At 36.4% G+C, this 16,153-nt stretch overlaps 1 protein-coding gene across 4 annotated transcripts in view; it reads right to left on the bottom strand.

Moving 5' to 3' along the window:
- The window catches only part of LOC120624721 (integrin alpha-PS2), a 145,782-nt gene that overhangs the window by 29,199 nt on the left and 100,430 nt on the right, over positions 1–16,153 (bottom strand). For all 4 annotated transcript variants that reach the window (XM_039891408.1, XM_039891406.1, XM_039891407.1 and 1 more), the window contains exon 4: positions 2,892–3,018. In XM_039891408.1, coding sequence (XP_039747342.1) covers positions 2,892–3,018 — 127 coding nt within the window. The remainder of the gene's footprint in view (positions 1–2,891; positions 3,019–16,153) is intronic.

Here is a 16,153-nt window from a genome sequence, read left to right on the forward strand (position 1 = left end):
TCTACCGACAAGAAGCCGGCAAGAAACTCAGCAGTTGCTCTTTTCCAACATTAACAATTTACATTTTACATTTCAAAATTCGCAAGCGGAGACGGATGCTTCCAAGCAACCTTGTCATTAAGAAATTCATCAATTGTATAATAACCTCGCTGTAATAAATGTGTTTTAACACATTCTTTAAACTTATGCCTTGGTAGGTCCAAAATTACCTTAGGAATCATATTATAAAAGCGTATACTGAGTCCCACAAATGAGTTCTGCACCTTTCGCAGACGATATGCAGATGTCACTAATAAATTTAAGGCTTAGGAAGTATTTATAACATGAATTAACATTAAATTGCTCTTAAATAAATAAGATATACAGATTTCTCCTGTGCCCGATTTTATTATTTTATTTATTATTTATGTACCATTAATTGTCATTGTGAACATAAGATACATGAAGTGTACATTGATTTGTGATTTCCTAAGACTTATGTATTAAAGATATCACAAATCCATTGGCAGCTTCTATTTTTGTCTGTTAGAACTTGAAGCCTTATAAAGGGTTAAGTACAAGAAAAAAACACATGTAAATATTCAAACCGTTCAGTAGGAAAAACTACACACAGGCACACATCAGAGTTTGATGCATACAGATTATCTTATCTGATTTGGTTTAGACGCAGCTAGTTATCAACCAACCGGCGAAGACGTACCTACTTATTGTCTAGTGATTGAGCTTTCTGGTACAGCGTTGCTTAGACACCGAACTGGGTGATGGTACAGATTCATGTTTAAGTATAAGTGTCGAAACCAGGTCCTTGTAGTCTGACATGCCCTATAAATGATAGCTGACGTATAATAAAGTCGTCAACGTGTGGTTCGCCTAATCATAAATCAAAGTGTCTCGCCGCGGGCGCGCGTCACGCTAATTTGGCCTCTCGTCCACCATTACCGCAGGAAATGACGTGAAGTTTGGCGCGCTTTTATCCACACGCCTAAATAATCCATCTTTTTTTAATAAAAAATAAGATCTAGTATGATGTTGTTTTATATTGATAGAATGTCATTATCATCAATTCAACTGATGGATGATTGGAGGTCTTTTTTAAGGATTTCTACACTCTACGGTCCCGTGCCGCATGTGTACAATGACACGCATGATATCGTCTATCGATTCTAAGTATACCGTACCGTCGGTATGGTAGTAACTAGAGACATAAATCAGATCAGAGAAAATTCAGAAAATATATCTCGGGGCGTCCCGCTTATAAGGCCCTGACTCCACCAGGAAAGTCGACATTTCTACACTATTCTCATTTGAGTTACTAGACTTTCTATTTTTTTTTTATAACATAAAGAATATACAACATATGGCAGTGGTGTATTCCATATCTAACTTTTTCCACCTATACCTTGTGACAGCAAATAAATACATTGGAACGGATACCTTCGCGCCTTCGCTATAATTTCGCATTTATACAGTTGGTACGCATGGCATCCACATTAAACACTCGTCATCATCATCATATCAACCCATCACCGGCCCACTACAGGGCACGGCAGGGCAGGCTGGCCCAGTGCTTAGGAGATCCCGGAGCCTCCCAATTATGTGCCGAGGATAGCCATCGAGGGGGTTTAGTGGGTAAAAATCCCACATAACCCGATCTTCCCTAAGGTCGGGTATCTTTGAAGATTTCCCCCCCGATAACAAAGAAAAAAGTAAAAGGCTCGCCCAGTGCGGTTGGTGTACTGCACCTTTGGGAACACTGTGGAGAATTCTCAGGTATACATTTTTTCTCACGATGTTTTCCATCATCGTTCAAGCAAGTGATATTTTAATTGCTTAAAACGCACATAACTTAGAAAAGTTAGAGGTGCGTGCTGGGATTCGAACTCGCCCCCCGGAAAGTGAAGTCGAAGTCCTACCCATTGGGCTATCACCGCTTCATTTGACACTATCACAACAAAATAACAGCGCCCATCTTTTAAAAAACGATGTTACATCAAAAAAAAAAACATCTCATATCTACGTGTATGATCGCAGGCGGTCGTTACGCTAATTTTGCTCTGGATACGCCATCACCGGAGGAAATGACGGAATTGTTTGCCGCGCTTTTACCAAAAGCTTTTATATTAGTAACCTGTCAGAGACTATAAATTGACTTGGATAGTTTTAACTAACATTTTCTGCTACATTTCATCATTAAATTATTAGTAGCGCTGAGAAATTATTGAAAAACCTCTACTAAGTAGTTGTGTGGAAGTTGTGAGGAAGCACTAACGCCATGCTTATTTCTGCTGCAACACAGCACTTCCATGTTTTCTAGCATTCATGTGTACAAGATTTCTTTTAGTAAAAACAATGTTAGTGGTTTACCCAAAACAATGAGCGTTTCAGTTTTACAGACAAGTCTCAGAGACAGAACATAATGCACCTCTTAAACCCGTTAAGTATTATTTCGATTTTCATTTACACGTTATATATTTCATATTTACTTGTACGAAAGAGCATCACTTGTATTGGAATTTTAATTAATCGACAGGTTTTATTTAAAACTCAAAAGCTGATACAACATAAAAAACCTAAAAACATTTTAAACTTAAACTTGTTCCTTCTCACTTTTTTTAGAAGCAGAAAGAAATATGCATTTATTTTATAAAAATAATGTTGAATATATAGACTTTGACAAAATTTTATCTTTATGTTTCTATTTTTTTTAATAAATAAGGCAAATTGTTTGATGTACAAGTTTTTTTTGCAATTCGTACCTGAAGGATTATATGCTGGGAATTTAGCCCAGTTTACTAAACAAGGGAAAGTATATATTGGTCAATTAAAATCTATCTATCTATCTATCTATCTATCTAGTCTATTAAAATCGTTAAAATTCGTTGTATACTTACAATTTCGGCATGGCGAGAATTCGTTGACGTCTAAAGCGTCGGAAGACTTGGCGACGAAGCACGCGCCCACCGGATCGCGTTGGTTCAACTTCGCCGTGACGTACGACACGTACCGTGGTGCACAAGCCTATAACAACGACTTTCATTAAGTATGAAGGTAAGAATAGGACTTGGAAAATACAGGCTTTATTTTATGTAATGCTATCAATCAATCTACTACAGTTATTTTGATTTAAAGCCCAGACTTCTGAACCGTATTTCATTACATTTCTATTAGATAGATTAGACCTAAACTAAGAGCGTATCTTTTTAAATTAGACGATTTTTCTAAATCGATGCATAGTGAAAACAGTTTTCGATAACTTGAACATATGACAAAAATATATATCTAAGGACAAAATAAACTATTCTGGGAAAGTGTTACTTTTGAAATCGAATACCATTGTAATTTTATATGTAGCAAAAGTGCTGCAATCTTAGCTATAACTCAATATTCTTATTTATGCAACATACCACCATGCCCCGTGAAAAGCTATGATAGGGTAAAGGTTTGAATGGAATTGCCTAGAAGATTCTAATTCTCTCATACAGTTAAAATAACGTGCAGGCAACGCAATATCTGCAGTTTTAAGAATACAAACATGGTTTAATGAACAACTTCCACGTAACACCCTACAAAGTTTCAAAACATAAATGTCAACGCAAATCGTAATTACGATCAACATCCTTCCCGAGACGCGTTCCCGCTATTCCTGTATCGTCTCGGTACAGTATAGTGCGGGTACAGGAATAGAAAGCGTAAACATTTGGTATGAACTTGCACTTCGACAGTTCATTTCAGCTTAACACTGTTTCTTGGTGCTGTTATTCCTAATATAGGGTTGAAATGCAGCATTTATTTTTGCTGTTTTCTATCTAAAAAAGAACCTTAACATGCTGACATCGATCGCTGGATAAATTTCATGTATTGAGATTTACATATTATTTCCCATAGATGAAATAGTGCTAAAACATAGCGCATTAGCCTCGTCGAATTCTTCTTAAAATGTTTTGTCAAAATTAGTCAAACTAAAACCTAAACTGTATTCTGTGGTTAAAGCCTTATTCGGTATTCATAAATCGAAGTAAGGCGCTGTGTAAGCACGTCATGAAAATTTTCCTATTAATAGAGGAAATGACAAGGAGTTTTGTAAATTAATGACAAGGTAAAATGATGGAACTTTGTAAATACCGAATATAATATCAGAAATAACGTTAGATTTTTCTTTTATTGCTTGGGTTCAGACTTTATATCGCCTGTCCTATTGGGAATTACTTAGATGTTTCAGGATCGAAGTTCCAGTACAGAATCTTCGAACTTATCTTTCATGGGATTTCTGAGTTATTTGCCCTGCCTATAGCATATTTGGATTGGCAACTCAATGAGCTTTGTTAATTACTCTGACTCTTCTGGTGACTGGAAGATATCGCTTTGTAGCGATAAGGCTGCCGAATTGTATACACTTTTTTCTGCTTGTTTTTCTATCTTACTTATGTTTTATGTACATTAAAAGGGTGCATATTCATTCTTCCATTCTATTTAGTCATGTAGACATTCCGAGAATAGCACTTTCAACGTCGCTCGTTGATTCACACGCTCAGTTAACTTTGTAAGGAGCCCATAGTTAGAAACTAAAATAGTAAGAATGTATTAATAATTGAGTTACTTCAATTCATAACTTTTTTTTTATGCTTACTTTAAACTAGCTAGGCCCAGATTTATTTATACTATGTATAAATTATAATATTTACATCGTATACACTTGCAGAACCCGGCTACGCGTTGCTGTTAGGTATTCAAAAAGTAGTATAAGTAATCTATATATATAAAAGAGAAAGTGTGTGGGTATGTTCCGTATAGGCTGCGAAACGGATGGACCGATTTCAATGAAACTTTCAGGGAATCTCCGAATTGACCTGAGGTTTACTTAGGTTTACTTACAAACACTTACACTAATACATTAGTTTTTAAAATTTTAACTATTCTATTTAAGTGTAATGGTTGCTTAAAAGTAAACACGGCATATGAAAATATATAATAACTTACAGTTACTTATATATAATCCTGGCCTATCATAGAGTATTTAGATTAGTTATGATCTAAATGTAATAGAGGTATAATATATAGGTACATAATCTGGATAGACGTTTGTGTCATTACATATTATTAAGTATCTATTACTACAATGTGAAATTGAGTCTGTTTGTGACCTAAGTTCAATATGATGTCATTTTAGACATTACTTCGCAAACTTAAATATTAAAAACAAAATAAGTTAAATATTATACCCGAGACCCCTCTTCACACCACTATACATGTTCACACCAAATAGAAGGCTTACAAATACTGACAGCCCTACAAGCCCTTCTTTATTAAATGGAATAAAAACAGACATCTGCGCACGCGCCGCGTCAACGTTAATAACAAATAAACAAACTAATAACACTCGAACCGCTATACGACACGGAGCCATCTGGCGGATATTATTTTCCCATTTGTTTATAAGTTATGATTAATTTCATTAATTCTAGAGAAACGGTTATTCTATGAAAATGCAAAAAAATATCATCATCAACAATGAGAAGGGGTTAAGGCCCTAGTCCACCACGCTGGCCTAGTGTGGATTGGTGGACTCCACACACCTTTGAGAAAATTATGTAGAACTCTCAGGCGTGCAGGTTTCCTCACGATGTTTTCCTTCACCGATGAAGCAAGTGATATTTTAATTACTTAAAACGCACATAGCTTAGAATTTAGAAACGTTACAGATGCGTGCTGAGATTCGAACTCGGTCCCCCGAAACGGAAGTCGGGCTCCTGCCCAATGCGCTATCGACGCTTAATAAAAATATATAATATATTTTTTAAAGTTGGTAATAATTGACAGACGAAGCAGATGGCCCACCTGACGGTGAGTGGAAAACCATGGCCTAGGTAACATAAAAGTCAGAACTAAGCAGAGCATGCAAGGAACACATCCTGCAACTTAAGGCATAGGTGTTAAGCAAGTCAAGTCAAGTCAAATATTTCTTTATTAAAATAGTCACATAGATGGCACTTTTGATGCGTTGATTATACACAAAATGTGTACATAGCAGAGAGTAGTGATGGCGATAACTACAATCGTAAACTTAAAACTAAAGCTACGAGGGTTCCAAACGCGCCCTGGTCTAAGAAGAAGCCCACAACAAACTTAGCCGGGTGTTCTTTTTGTTAGCACCATCTCACATTGTCATTAGAAAATATTTAAGAAGCAACCTGGTTAGAGCAAAAGCCTTATATGCCTGTGATAACACCAGTCACAAAAAGCTCTGCTAGTAATAAACTACTGATTAACGGCCGATTGGCGCAGTGGGCAGCGACCCTGCTTTTTGAGTCAAGGCTGTGGGTTCGATTCCCACTACTGGAAAATGTTTGTGTGATGAGCATGAACGTTTATCAGTGTCTGGGTGTTTATATGTATATTCTAAGTATTTATGTATGTTATTCATAATAATATTCATCAGTCATCTTAGTACCTATAACACAAGCTACGCTTACTTTGGGGCTAGATGGCGATGTGTGTATTGTCGTAGTATATTTATTATTTATTTATTATTTCCACAACTGAAATTTGTTAGTGTGACGAGCATCAATGTTTTTCAGTGACTGGGTGTTTGTCTCTATATTATAAGTATTAATGTAAATTATACGTAAACATGTTCATCAGTCATTTCAGTACCCATAACATGGCGATGTGTGTATTTTCGTAGTACATAGTATACTGTTAAAATTTACGAAAGTTTTCGACGGAGTTAGCTCGTTAAGTTTCAAATATTTCCGAGGTTCTTAAATCATGAGCTCGTTCGCGTAAGGTGAATTAAAGCAGGATTCTGATATATATATTATTTATCAAGCCCGTCCCGTTTGTTTACGGATCAGAACCTATGTTATGGCAATAATGGTGAAAGCGGCGGCGTTCCTGTATAGGCTGATCACCGTCGTAAAGATCGACAAACAAACAGCCTTTATGACTTTTACGATTCCTATGTCGAACCGAACGACGCGCGACTTGTCGATCACACTGAGTGTTCGTACGTAAGAATTTAAGTGATTACGCCATGTTTTACAAACGTAGTATGATTTTTTTTTATTCCTCTGCAACTTAGCCCGGCAATCTAACCTGGTAAGTGATGATGCAGTTTAAGATGGTAGCGGGCTAACCTGTTAGGGAGTATGGTAGTAACCCCTTATCGGATTCTATGCGACATCGCAACGGTACATCAAATGGCTTAGCGGCACGTCTTTGTCGGTAGGTTGGTAACTAGTCACGGCAGACCACCAGACCAGACCAGAGAACCCGGGACCACATACTTCAATATATACTTCAGTATATAGTTGACGGCCGATTGGCGCAGTAAGTACTCTGTCCTTGTAAGAGCTCTGTCCCACTATATGCCCAGAAAAAAAATGTCCTTTTTGACATATTTTTTTTTTTAGTTTGCAAAACTGACGATCTACTGCTTTCTCTTATGTAAACTACATGTAAATATTATATTTAGCATGTGTAACAATTGTGATGCGAACATAGAATGCAACTGTGAAAAAAATCTACAAAAAAAGGTATGAGTATTCAGACTTGTAAAATTTTCTTAAGATGCTGATATGTGATGTTATGTTCAGAACTTCATCAACTCAACTGTAAGGTTATTGAAGTATATATAAAATAATATATTATGGAGTACTAGCGTACCCAGCCCGCTTCGCCGGGCTAGATTTAGCTTTATTTTATTTAAACAATAAACTTACATCATTAAATTTTTAATTTCAGTCTGATAATATATTAAATAATTTATTTCTCTCCGTATTCATTCTCTTCTATTCTCTTCTCGAGCGGGTGAAGATCATTATCTACACCCATGTACATCCAACAATACAATATCATCATTGTAAATAAAAGCTGTATTTGACAGTTTGACAGTTCAAAAATAGGAGTGCTCCGATCGTCACCAAACTTTACAGGATTACTCGCCAGGTCAATCAGGAGATTCCCTGAAAGTTTCATTGAAATCGGTCCAGCCGTTTCGGAGCCTATACGAAACATACCCACACACTTTCTCGTTTACATATATAGATAGCAAATTAAGCTTAATTTTCATAATATATTATGGATTTCCGCAAAGTAACTGCATCTATCCAATATGTTATTGAAGAGAGCAAAATTTATATTTTTATTAATTTACGAATCAAAAAGATGGCCCACCAACACTTCGCAGGGCACGCAAGGTACACGTCTTGCAACGTGTTGCTCTGTGTCCTTCGACCTGAGGCGCAGGTGTTAAGCCTCAAATGCCTGTAACTAACCCCGGCCCTTTCCCATTCCCTTCAGACCAGAACTCACCATTGCAACAATGCTACTAAGTGGCAGAAATTAACATGATGGTAGTACTTCCCCGGACGAGCTTTATGACCTAAAGCTCTATCTAGGTAAGAATAAATAACATAAAGATGATAAAAACGCACAATTGCGAGCGATGATTGAAACATGAGAAGTAAAGAATAACCGAATATTATGACTAACGTAAGTCATTATACTCATGAAACCCTACAGATACTTCAGGGCAACAAACTTATTTTATGAATGAACAAACGAAACCTGACTCTTGTATGAAAAATAATATCTTCTCATCGCTTACTTAATATTAGGCCAGAACGCGGCTAAAAGCTATATACGAAGAATTGACTGTTTACACGTCCCAATTTGTTGTGTGTTGATTGGAAGACACACTCCATGGTCCATCTTGCCAACAAATGTAAAAGTGTGGGAGAAATTCAACAGCTGAAAGTAAGTTTTTGTACACAAATCCAAGTCTCTCATGTATATTATTTTCTCAAAGTTAGAGTCTAAAATATATTCATACAAGTAAGCCCATTGTTTGCAATTTTGATACGTATATTTCATAAAAAATGTGTACGTAGTATTCATATGATTGCGGTAACCATACGGGTTAAGCTACGAGTTTTTCCAACGCGCCATGCTCCAAACCATCACCATCTCACTATAAATTATAATACCTTCCTCCGTGTTTGGAGGAAGGTATTATAATTATTATTAAAGCTTTCACGCTTAAGTGAAAGCGGTCACAATTAAGTGAAAGAACTCATTGAAGCGCTACAATGAGTCTATATCGGGATCAGAGTTGTTAAAACAGACCAATCTGAAAATTTAAAGTTGGTATGTATGTAAATGCTCTAAGAAAGGACATTGTCCATCGTCGGGGCAATAACCTGTCTTTAAGTTCCAAATCAGCTGATATTTGTCCGACTAAGCGTTTAGGCAGGAATTTGAGATGATTCACGTTCTTCGCCATGAACTGAATCAGCATTGCGCACGTATGGGCGAACCGCTAATTCTTTAAGTAAATTTGAATATCATATTGTTACACTTGCAAAAAATAAATTTCCTCAAACCAAATAATTTTGTGAAATTATTACTAATTTTATAAATGCGACACTGTGTTGTTGGTTTTTTCTTCATTCACGCAGCAACAGTGCGATGTGATTTCTTGGTATGAGTTGGGTTTTTTGATCGGAGGCTTTGGTCATGTCTAGTCACAATTCGTGTGGCAAACGTGCCGCCAAGCGGTTTAGCATTCCGGTACGATGCAGCGTAGAAACCGTCTAGGGTTTAACATAACTAACTGCCGTACCCATAATTGGTTACCATCTTCGACTACATCATTACTGATCACCAGGAGAGATCGAGGAGACAAAATAAAGGGTTAACTTCTAGCATCATACAAAAAAAGTTCATGGACTAGAGTGCCGCATAGGCTTTGAATCCCGAAAAAAAACACGGTTACTATTTGATCTAAAGTGCGAGAAAAAAGAATGAGGGACTAGTGAAAGTACACGCAATGAGAACACGTAGGGAAAGCTATGGGAAGATCTAACAAAATTTATTATAACAGTACATATTTACGGTGCATGAACAATCAGACTTATAAATAAGCTAACCACTTATTGCGCATCTTTTGAAGTGCTACCAGTGCCAACATACTCGTAGCTTAACACTTGTATTATGAAACATCGTTATCGTCGAATGCACTTAAATACAACTGCAATTCAGCGCGCAAAGACTTCAGAAGTCAGGCGTAAATCACAACAAACAGCTGCCGATTGCCCAAGCCGAAACCAATTGACACATGACCCAAATACAATACGAGAATAGTACAGTTGCCTGGAATCTCGTGAAAAGTGGGCTAATGTGCCGCTTTATTATAGGACTGGGGATGTTGCACGAACAAAAATTTTTCAATAGATATCGAAAGGTATTGATGATGTGATTAAAATTTGAATCATTGAAATTCTGACAGACTTACACATGTCTCCCAAATGTTTTTGCGAATAGGACTTAATAATAAAGCTCAGAACTTAATTAACTGGCAAAAACTATGTTAAGAATATCTCTACCCACAAAAGAACCTCAAATCATCCAATTGACGTTTACTGCTGGACATAGGTCTTTTTAGGGCGTTCCGAACACCACTATTCTGGGCCGTTTGTATCCAGCGGCTCCCCGCGACTCGTTTGATGTCGTCTGTCCGCCTGGTTGGGGGTCGACCAACGCTGCGTTCACCGGTGCGGGGCCGGATGCCACTCACACACCTTGGAACCCCAACGTCCATCGGTTCTCCGAGCTATGTGCCCCGCCCATTGCCACTTCAGCTTTAAGACTCGTTGAGCTATGCCGGTAACTCTAGTTCTACGGATCTCCTTATTTCTGATTTGATCACGTAGAGATACTCCTTAAATAGATCTTTCCATAGCTCGCTGAGTGAATAAGAAGGCCCTAAAGTACCTATAAAGCCGAAATAGCTCATCAATTTGTAAAGATCACTAAAAACTTGATGGGGTTACGATTTGATAGAACCATCGAACGTTAGAACCCTTCGGAAGGTGCTGGTAGATTCAGAGACGATATCAAAAGGGTCCTGCGTCTACACCCAAGCGTCATAATGAAGTGGCTTGTGGGAATCTTTACAATAGAATAATACCAGGTGTTCAAGTGATGCAAATATTATTTGTTAGTAAGATGTAGGGTACACTCACAAAATAGGAAAGTGGTGTTACTAGCGGCTGTTTAGAATACTCCTTGTTATAAATGGACACCAGGGTAACTGACATTTCCTTCTATCGACTTCGAGGTATATGGAATTGTCATCATTGAAGTACTTAGTTTAGAGGATTCATAATAGAACTAAAATAGTTTTATTTATCTCTAAAAAATATCCACCAGGAAATGCTTGCGATCATTAAAAAGCACTTACAATAGACCAGCGTTGTGATGTCACATACAAAGCACATACATCATCATTTAGTTGACCTATTTGACAGCCCGTGTGTGACAATGGTCGTGTGTCAATCGGTGGCAGCTGTAAATCATAAACAATGCTGCCTTCACGCCTAGTGTATAAGGCCGCCTGTCCACGAGAGCTAGGTAGTGATTGGTGCAAGAATGCGAAGCTCAGCTTTGTGACACTATCCTTTTTAAGGTAAACGATATAGCGAAGTAAATAAGGTGCAGGGTAACTCAGATATACAGTTCGTTCAGCAAGGACTAGCAGATTCTAGAACGTACATTCTGAATGTACAGTTACAAAAAGTTAGCCTAGTTAAACTTCTCTCTACTAAGTTGTAACTAGCCCATGACAAATTAGGCAATCGGTCCGATTGGCCGGTTTTAAGCTCACCTCGACCATTCCTCGCACACGTCTGTCTCTGAAAATCTCTCTGTACCAAGGTAATCCAAGTAACTTAGGTGACGTGTATTTTTGAAAAATTATTTTATAACATCGTGAGATTAAAAAAAATAAGCACACTTAAACAAAACTTAATCTGAAATCTATTTAAAAACTACAAACGATTTTTTTTAGCAGCATACATAGTTTGAAAACAAAAACAAACGCGGTGAATTCGTGGGCAACAGCTAATCACTAATAAAAGTGTAAAAGGGGCTTATGTGCTAACTTTTGAATAAACCGCTCAGTAGGTAAAATGCTCGGTGGTATTGGCTTAAAAACCGCGCAGTGAGTAAGCGCTACAAACGATGGTTAAATTTACTTTTATTTACTTTACTACCTATAAAGCAAGAGTCATTTGTGGCTGTTTCATTGGGATGCCTTTGTTTAGTGTGTATGACGAAATAGCCGCGGAGGTACTGACCTAAAAAAATCTGAAAACCTATAGACCAGAAGCTGGGTACACCAATGCCACTGATTCTGTATGGCACTGGAATTATCACTACGCACGAAATGCGTTTTGTGTCGTACCTAAACTGTAACATCCCGCAATAATCAATATATATCCCCCAAGCTATCTCAACTTTAAGTCCAAATTGTATTTAATAGAGCTATGCCCGTTTTTACTAATGATGAACAAGGCAATGCCTAAATAATTAACGCCTAATCTAAAGATATTTCTAGGCTTACATTAATCGTTCCACAAAAGTTATTAAGAAATTGTTCTACGTAAAAGTACTACTTATGTTTTAACATATCCACTTTGATGGATATTGTTAATAAGGGTCTTCCCTTATTTACATTATCTGTCAATAATATGTGTTTTATACATATTCTAAAGTTTCATAATTAAGTTATAAGTTTGCTGTCAATTTTAATGTGTTCGTTAGATTTATTAGCGGTGTAGTACTTAATTGGTGTATGTGTTATTTTCTTTGTACTAATTTTAAGTATTAAGTATACTGTTTGGGCCTTAATAAATAAAATAAAACCAAATAAAATAACAGTTGGTGAAACGTTTGTTTTCTATAGACATCACCTGAATAATTAGGCATTCGATTTAGGTGATGCCTACGTTTAGTTTAAACGGATATTGGAGAGTTAGTGTTTTGGTAGAAATGATCTCAGCGAATTTAGCTTTTTACAAACTAACGAAAAATATATTTTTATAGGGAAATAATTATTACAAACTAAAATTAATATTTACAATAAATATAAGAGCCAGCTCGTTTACAATCTCGCTGATAACTCGAGATATGCACTGTTTTATTTACCATTCCCACGTTTGTTTAATAATCCTTATTCGCTAATGAACTGTAAAGTTATTTCGTTGACGCAACTTTCAAGCGAACTTTGTTACTCTCCTCTTAGTTAAACTACGTTGGAAAATTGGGCATATTTACAGTTTGGCTTCGTTTCGTATTCTTGGACAGCAAAATCATCTTGCACAGTTCTGGTATAAAGGAACCTGATAATGTTGTTATTTTAGTGTTGACCACTAGGTGCTTGGATTCCAGTCGTGTTTTCATTGTGATTTCATGATTACCATGTTTATGATATTTGCTGTCACTACTGCCTGATGTTGCATGATGATTAAACATGTCATAAACATGAGAATTTCTGTAACAATATTTGTATTATGTTCGTTTTCCTTCTATTTGAATTTATTTAAATTTGTGGCTTCTGTTTATTCCAGTCCAATATCAGTCTGTGATATAATTTATGTTTTATTTTTGGTTATTGTTATTATTTGAATTATTTATTCTTATTGTTATTTTGTATTTATCAATTTTATATGGCAATTTATATGATTTATATCATTCTTTGTACTTCGTCGAATTGTTTTACAGCCCTGGGAAGACTAATTGGTCAACTGTGGGTTCTCCTTGGGGTGTGTTTTTACTTAGCACCATTTGATTTTCTTAATCCTTCTCCTGGAAGTTTTGCCTAATCACTTGTAGTGTTTTAAACGAGGGTCGAATTCGAAAAATACTTATGATTATACTGCCAAGATTGCTCTCCCTTACTAATAACGACCTATCTATCTAGTTAATTCTAAATTCTAAATCTATTTTAAACATTTGAATTTCCAATCGACAAGAAAATGGTTGCTGAGTTTATATCTACTACGCACCTAGGTATCCAATTTAGTAATGACTATTTTAACATAGTTCTTTTTCAATAAAATTAACGTATTTGTTATTCAAATTAGCAATTAAGTTTTAAAAAGTTTTGTTTGTTTGCTTCTAAAATTAAAATAAATGCGTCAAGGTTCATTAATTTATTATCATAAATTTATAGGATAAACATAGCGAAACTATATTTGGGAGTGGCAACACCGAAAATCGATTAGACGCGCGCGCCGCTCACTTCACATGATATTCCAAGTGGATTTTTATGTAAACGTGATTACAACACTGAATTTACGTTTAGAACTGAACAATAGCGTGATAATAAGGTATAGGTACCTAAAAACTGATAGCCCGCAATGTCCCGCGTCGAGAAAACCCTTTGTCTAAAAGATTTTCAATCTATTAGAGACGTTTTTTATTCCTTGGATTCGAGATACTTCAATGAATAGGAGAGACATTGTAGTTTTGTTGCGACTTCGTTTGGGACACGCATTGAATAAATTCGCCTATTTAACGGGTTGGGTTTCAACACCCAAATGCACAGAAATTGGTGTGGTGGAGGACGTATTCCATATTTTTATGAAATTTGTTCGGAAAGAATCAACGACACGTTCCATTTTCAATGTGAATAGTATATACCAATCTACTAGCTGTACAAATATAGTTTTAGGACAAATGTCATTCAAAAAATCAAAAAAAATAATTGATTTACGATTATATAATGCAGCGGAAAGTGGAGCTTAAGTTATTGGCTGTAACAGAGCGGAATAGTCGCATTGGCGACAAAGCTCTTTAAATAAAGGTAAAAAAAAACACTACGATATAGGATTCCAGAGGCCTGGGGCCTATAATCTATTATCTAGAAACCTTTTTCGAGATGATATAAATCCCGTTTGATAAAGTTATATTCCCGAAAATAATATCATGTTATAGTTGCATGCAAACGGCCATTGTATGATGCATAACATGTAAAACATCAAGCTGTACATACCTACATGCAAAAACCGTATTTAAAAGAAGGAATTTTTATTTGTTATTCCAAAACAAGTAAGCCCTTAACTGCTATCTCACCTGGTGGTAAGTTATGATGCACCTTAAACTGGTAGCGGGCTAACCTGTTAGGGTTTTGAAAGTTATATAAAACCAAAACTTTAAACGGCAAAATGAAACTCATAAATTCAAGGAAAAACTGCCTGGCACAGTTTCTCCACAATGTTTTTTTTATGGTCATAATAGACCTTGGCAGGCCAAAGATTTGTTCATTTGCTTTGACCTGTAACATCATAAACATCAACTGCGTTGGCGATACAAGTCGATTCAACACCGTTCCTAACTCTGTTCACGGGAAAGAAATCTTAATAACATTGCCTTGTTACTAAGATTTCTATGGTTCACGGTAGAAATGTCCAGTTCGTATCACCTCATTCCATTACCACGCCACATAGTACGTTGTACAGCTACTCGCACTGAATACTGTTAATTTTCGAGAATCTCGCGTCACGCTATTTAGGGAGAGTGACTCGAGAGCAAAAACTTGCCCTCAACATCTGTATAAGGCGTAGTACGGAGCTCTGAATGAGCACAATCGTACAAGGAACAAGATAATGTTCTTGAAATGGGTTATAGCTTGTTGCACCCCAGTTGCAACATTGTTGGAGAAATTCTCTCGATAATGTTTTTACTATCCTGTTGTCAAGATATTATGAAGGAATTGGTTGTGTAAATTCGAGGTGAAAAAAAAATTTTGTACTCCACAAGATTTACAAGATGCAATTCTACAGCCCATTTACAAGCTAAAAGATTATAAGAGTTCAGCTGAGCTTCGAAAAAACACTAAACCGCAATTGGACATGCAACATCGCTCCACGATTTCAAAAACACGTTGCAATTAATCAAATTTCCTTCAGCCAACTGAGAATGCGGCAAGAAATTAATACCGAAAAGTAATAAAATTAATTTAATGTAAAAGTCTTGTTAAGTAATCAGCTTAAATTGTCCGCTTCTGAGAAATGGAAATGCCAAGAACTCGCCTTTTCGGGCTGCATTAAGAGTCAGGAGTCATATTTTGTACTTGTTTCGAACAAAGGGCACGCGCCTCCAAAATTGTTCGGCAATCTAAAGAAAAGGATGGTACCGTTATTCATTTTTAATCGATTTCAAAAAGGGCGAAGTCGACTGTTTTTTTTTGTTTATATTACGTGTTACGACGACGTCGTCGTAGACTGTTTTATTATAGGTGTATAGATACTATATTTTAGGTAGCATATTTGGAATAATAACTATTAGGGTGAAAAAATATGGATTGAAATTT

The sequence above is a fragment of the Pararge aegeria genome, chromosome 6, assembly GCF_905163445.1.
Source record: "Pararge aegeria chromosome 6, ilParAegt1.1, whole genome shotgun sequence".
Classification (NCBI taxonomy): domain Eukaryota; kingdom Metazoa; phylum Arthropoda; class Insecta; order Lepidoptera; family Nymphalidae; genus Pararge; species Pararge aegeria.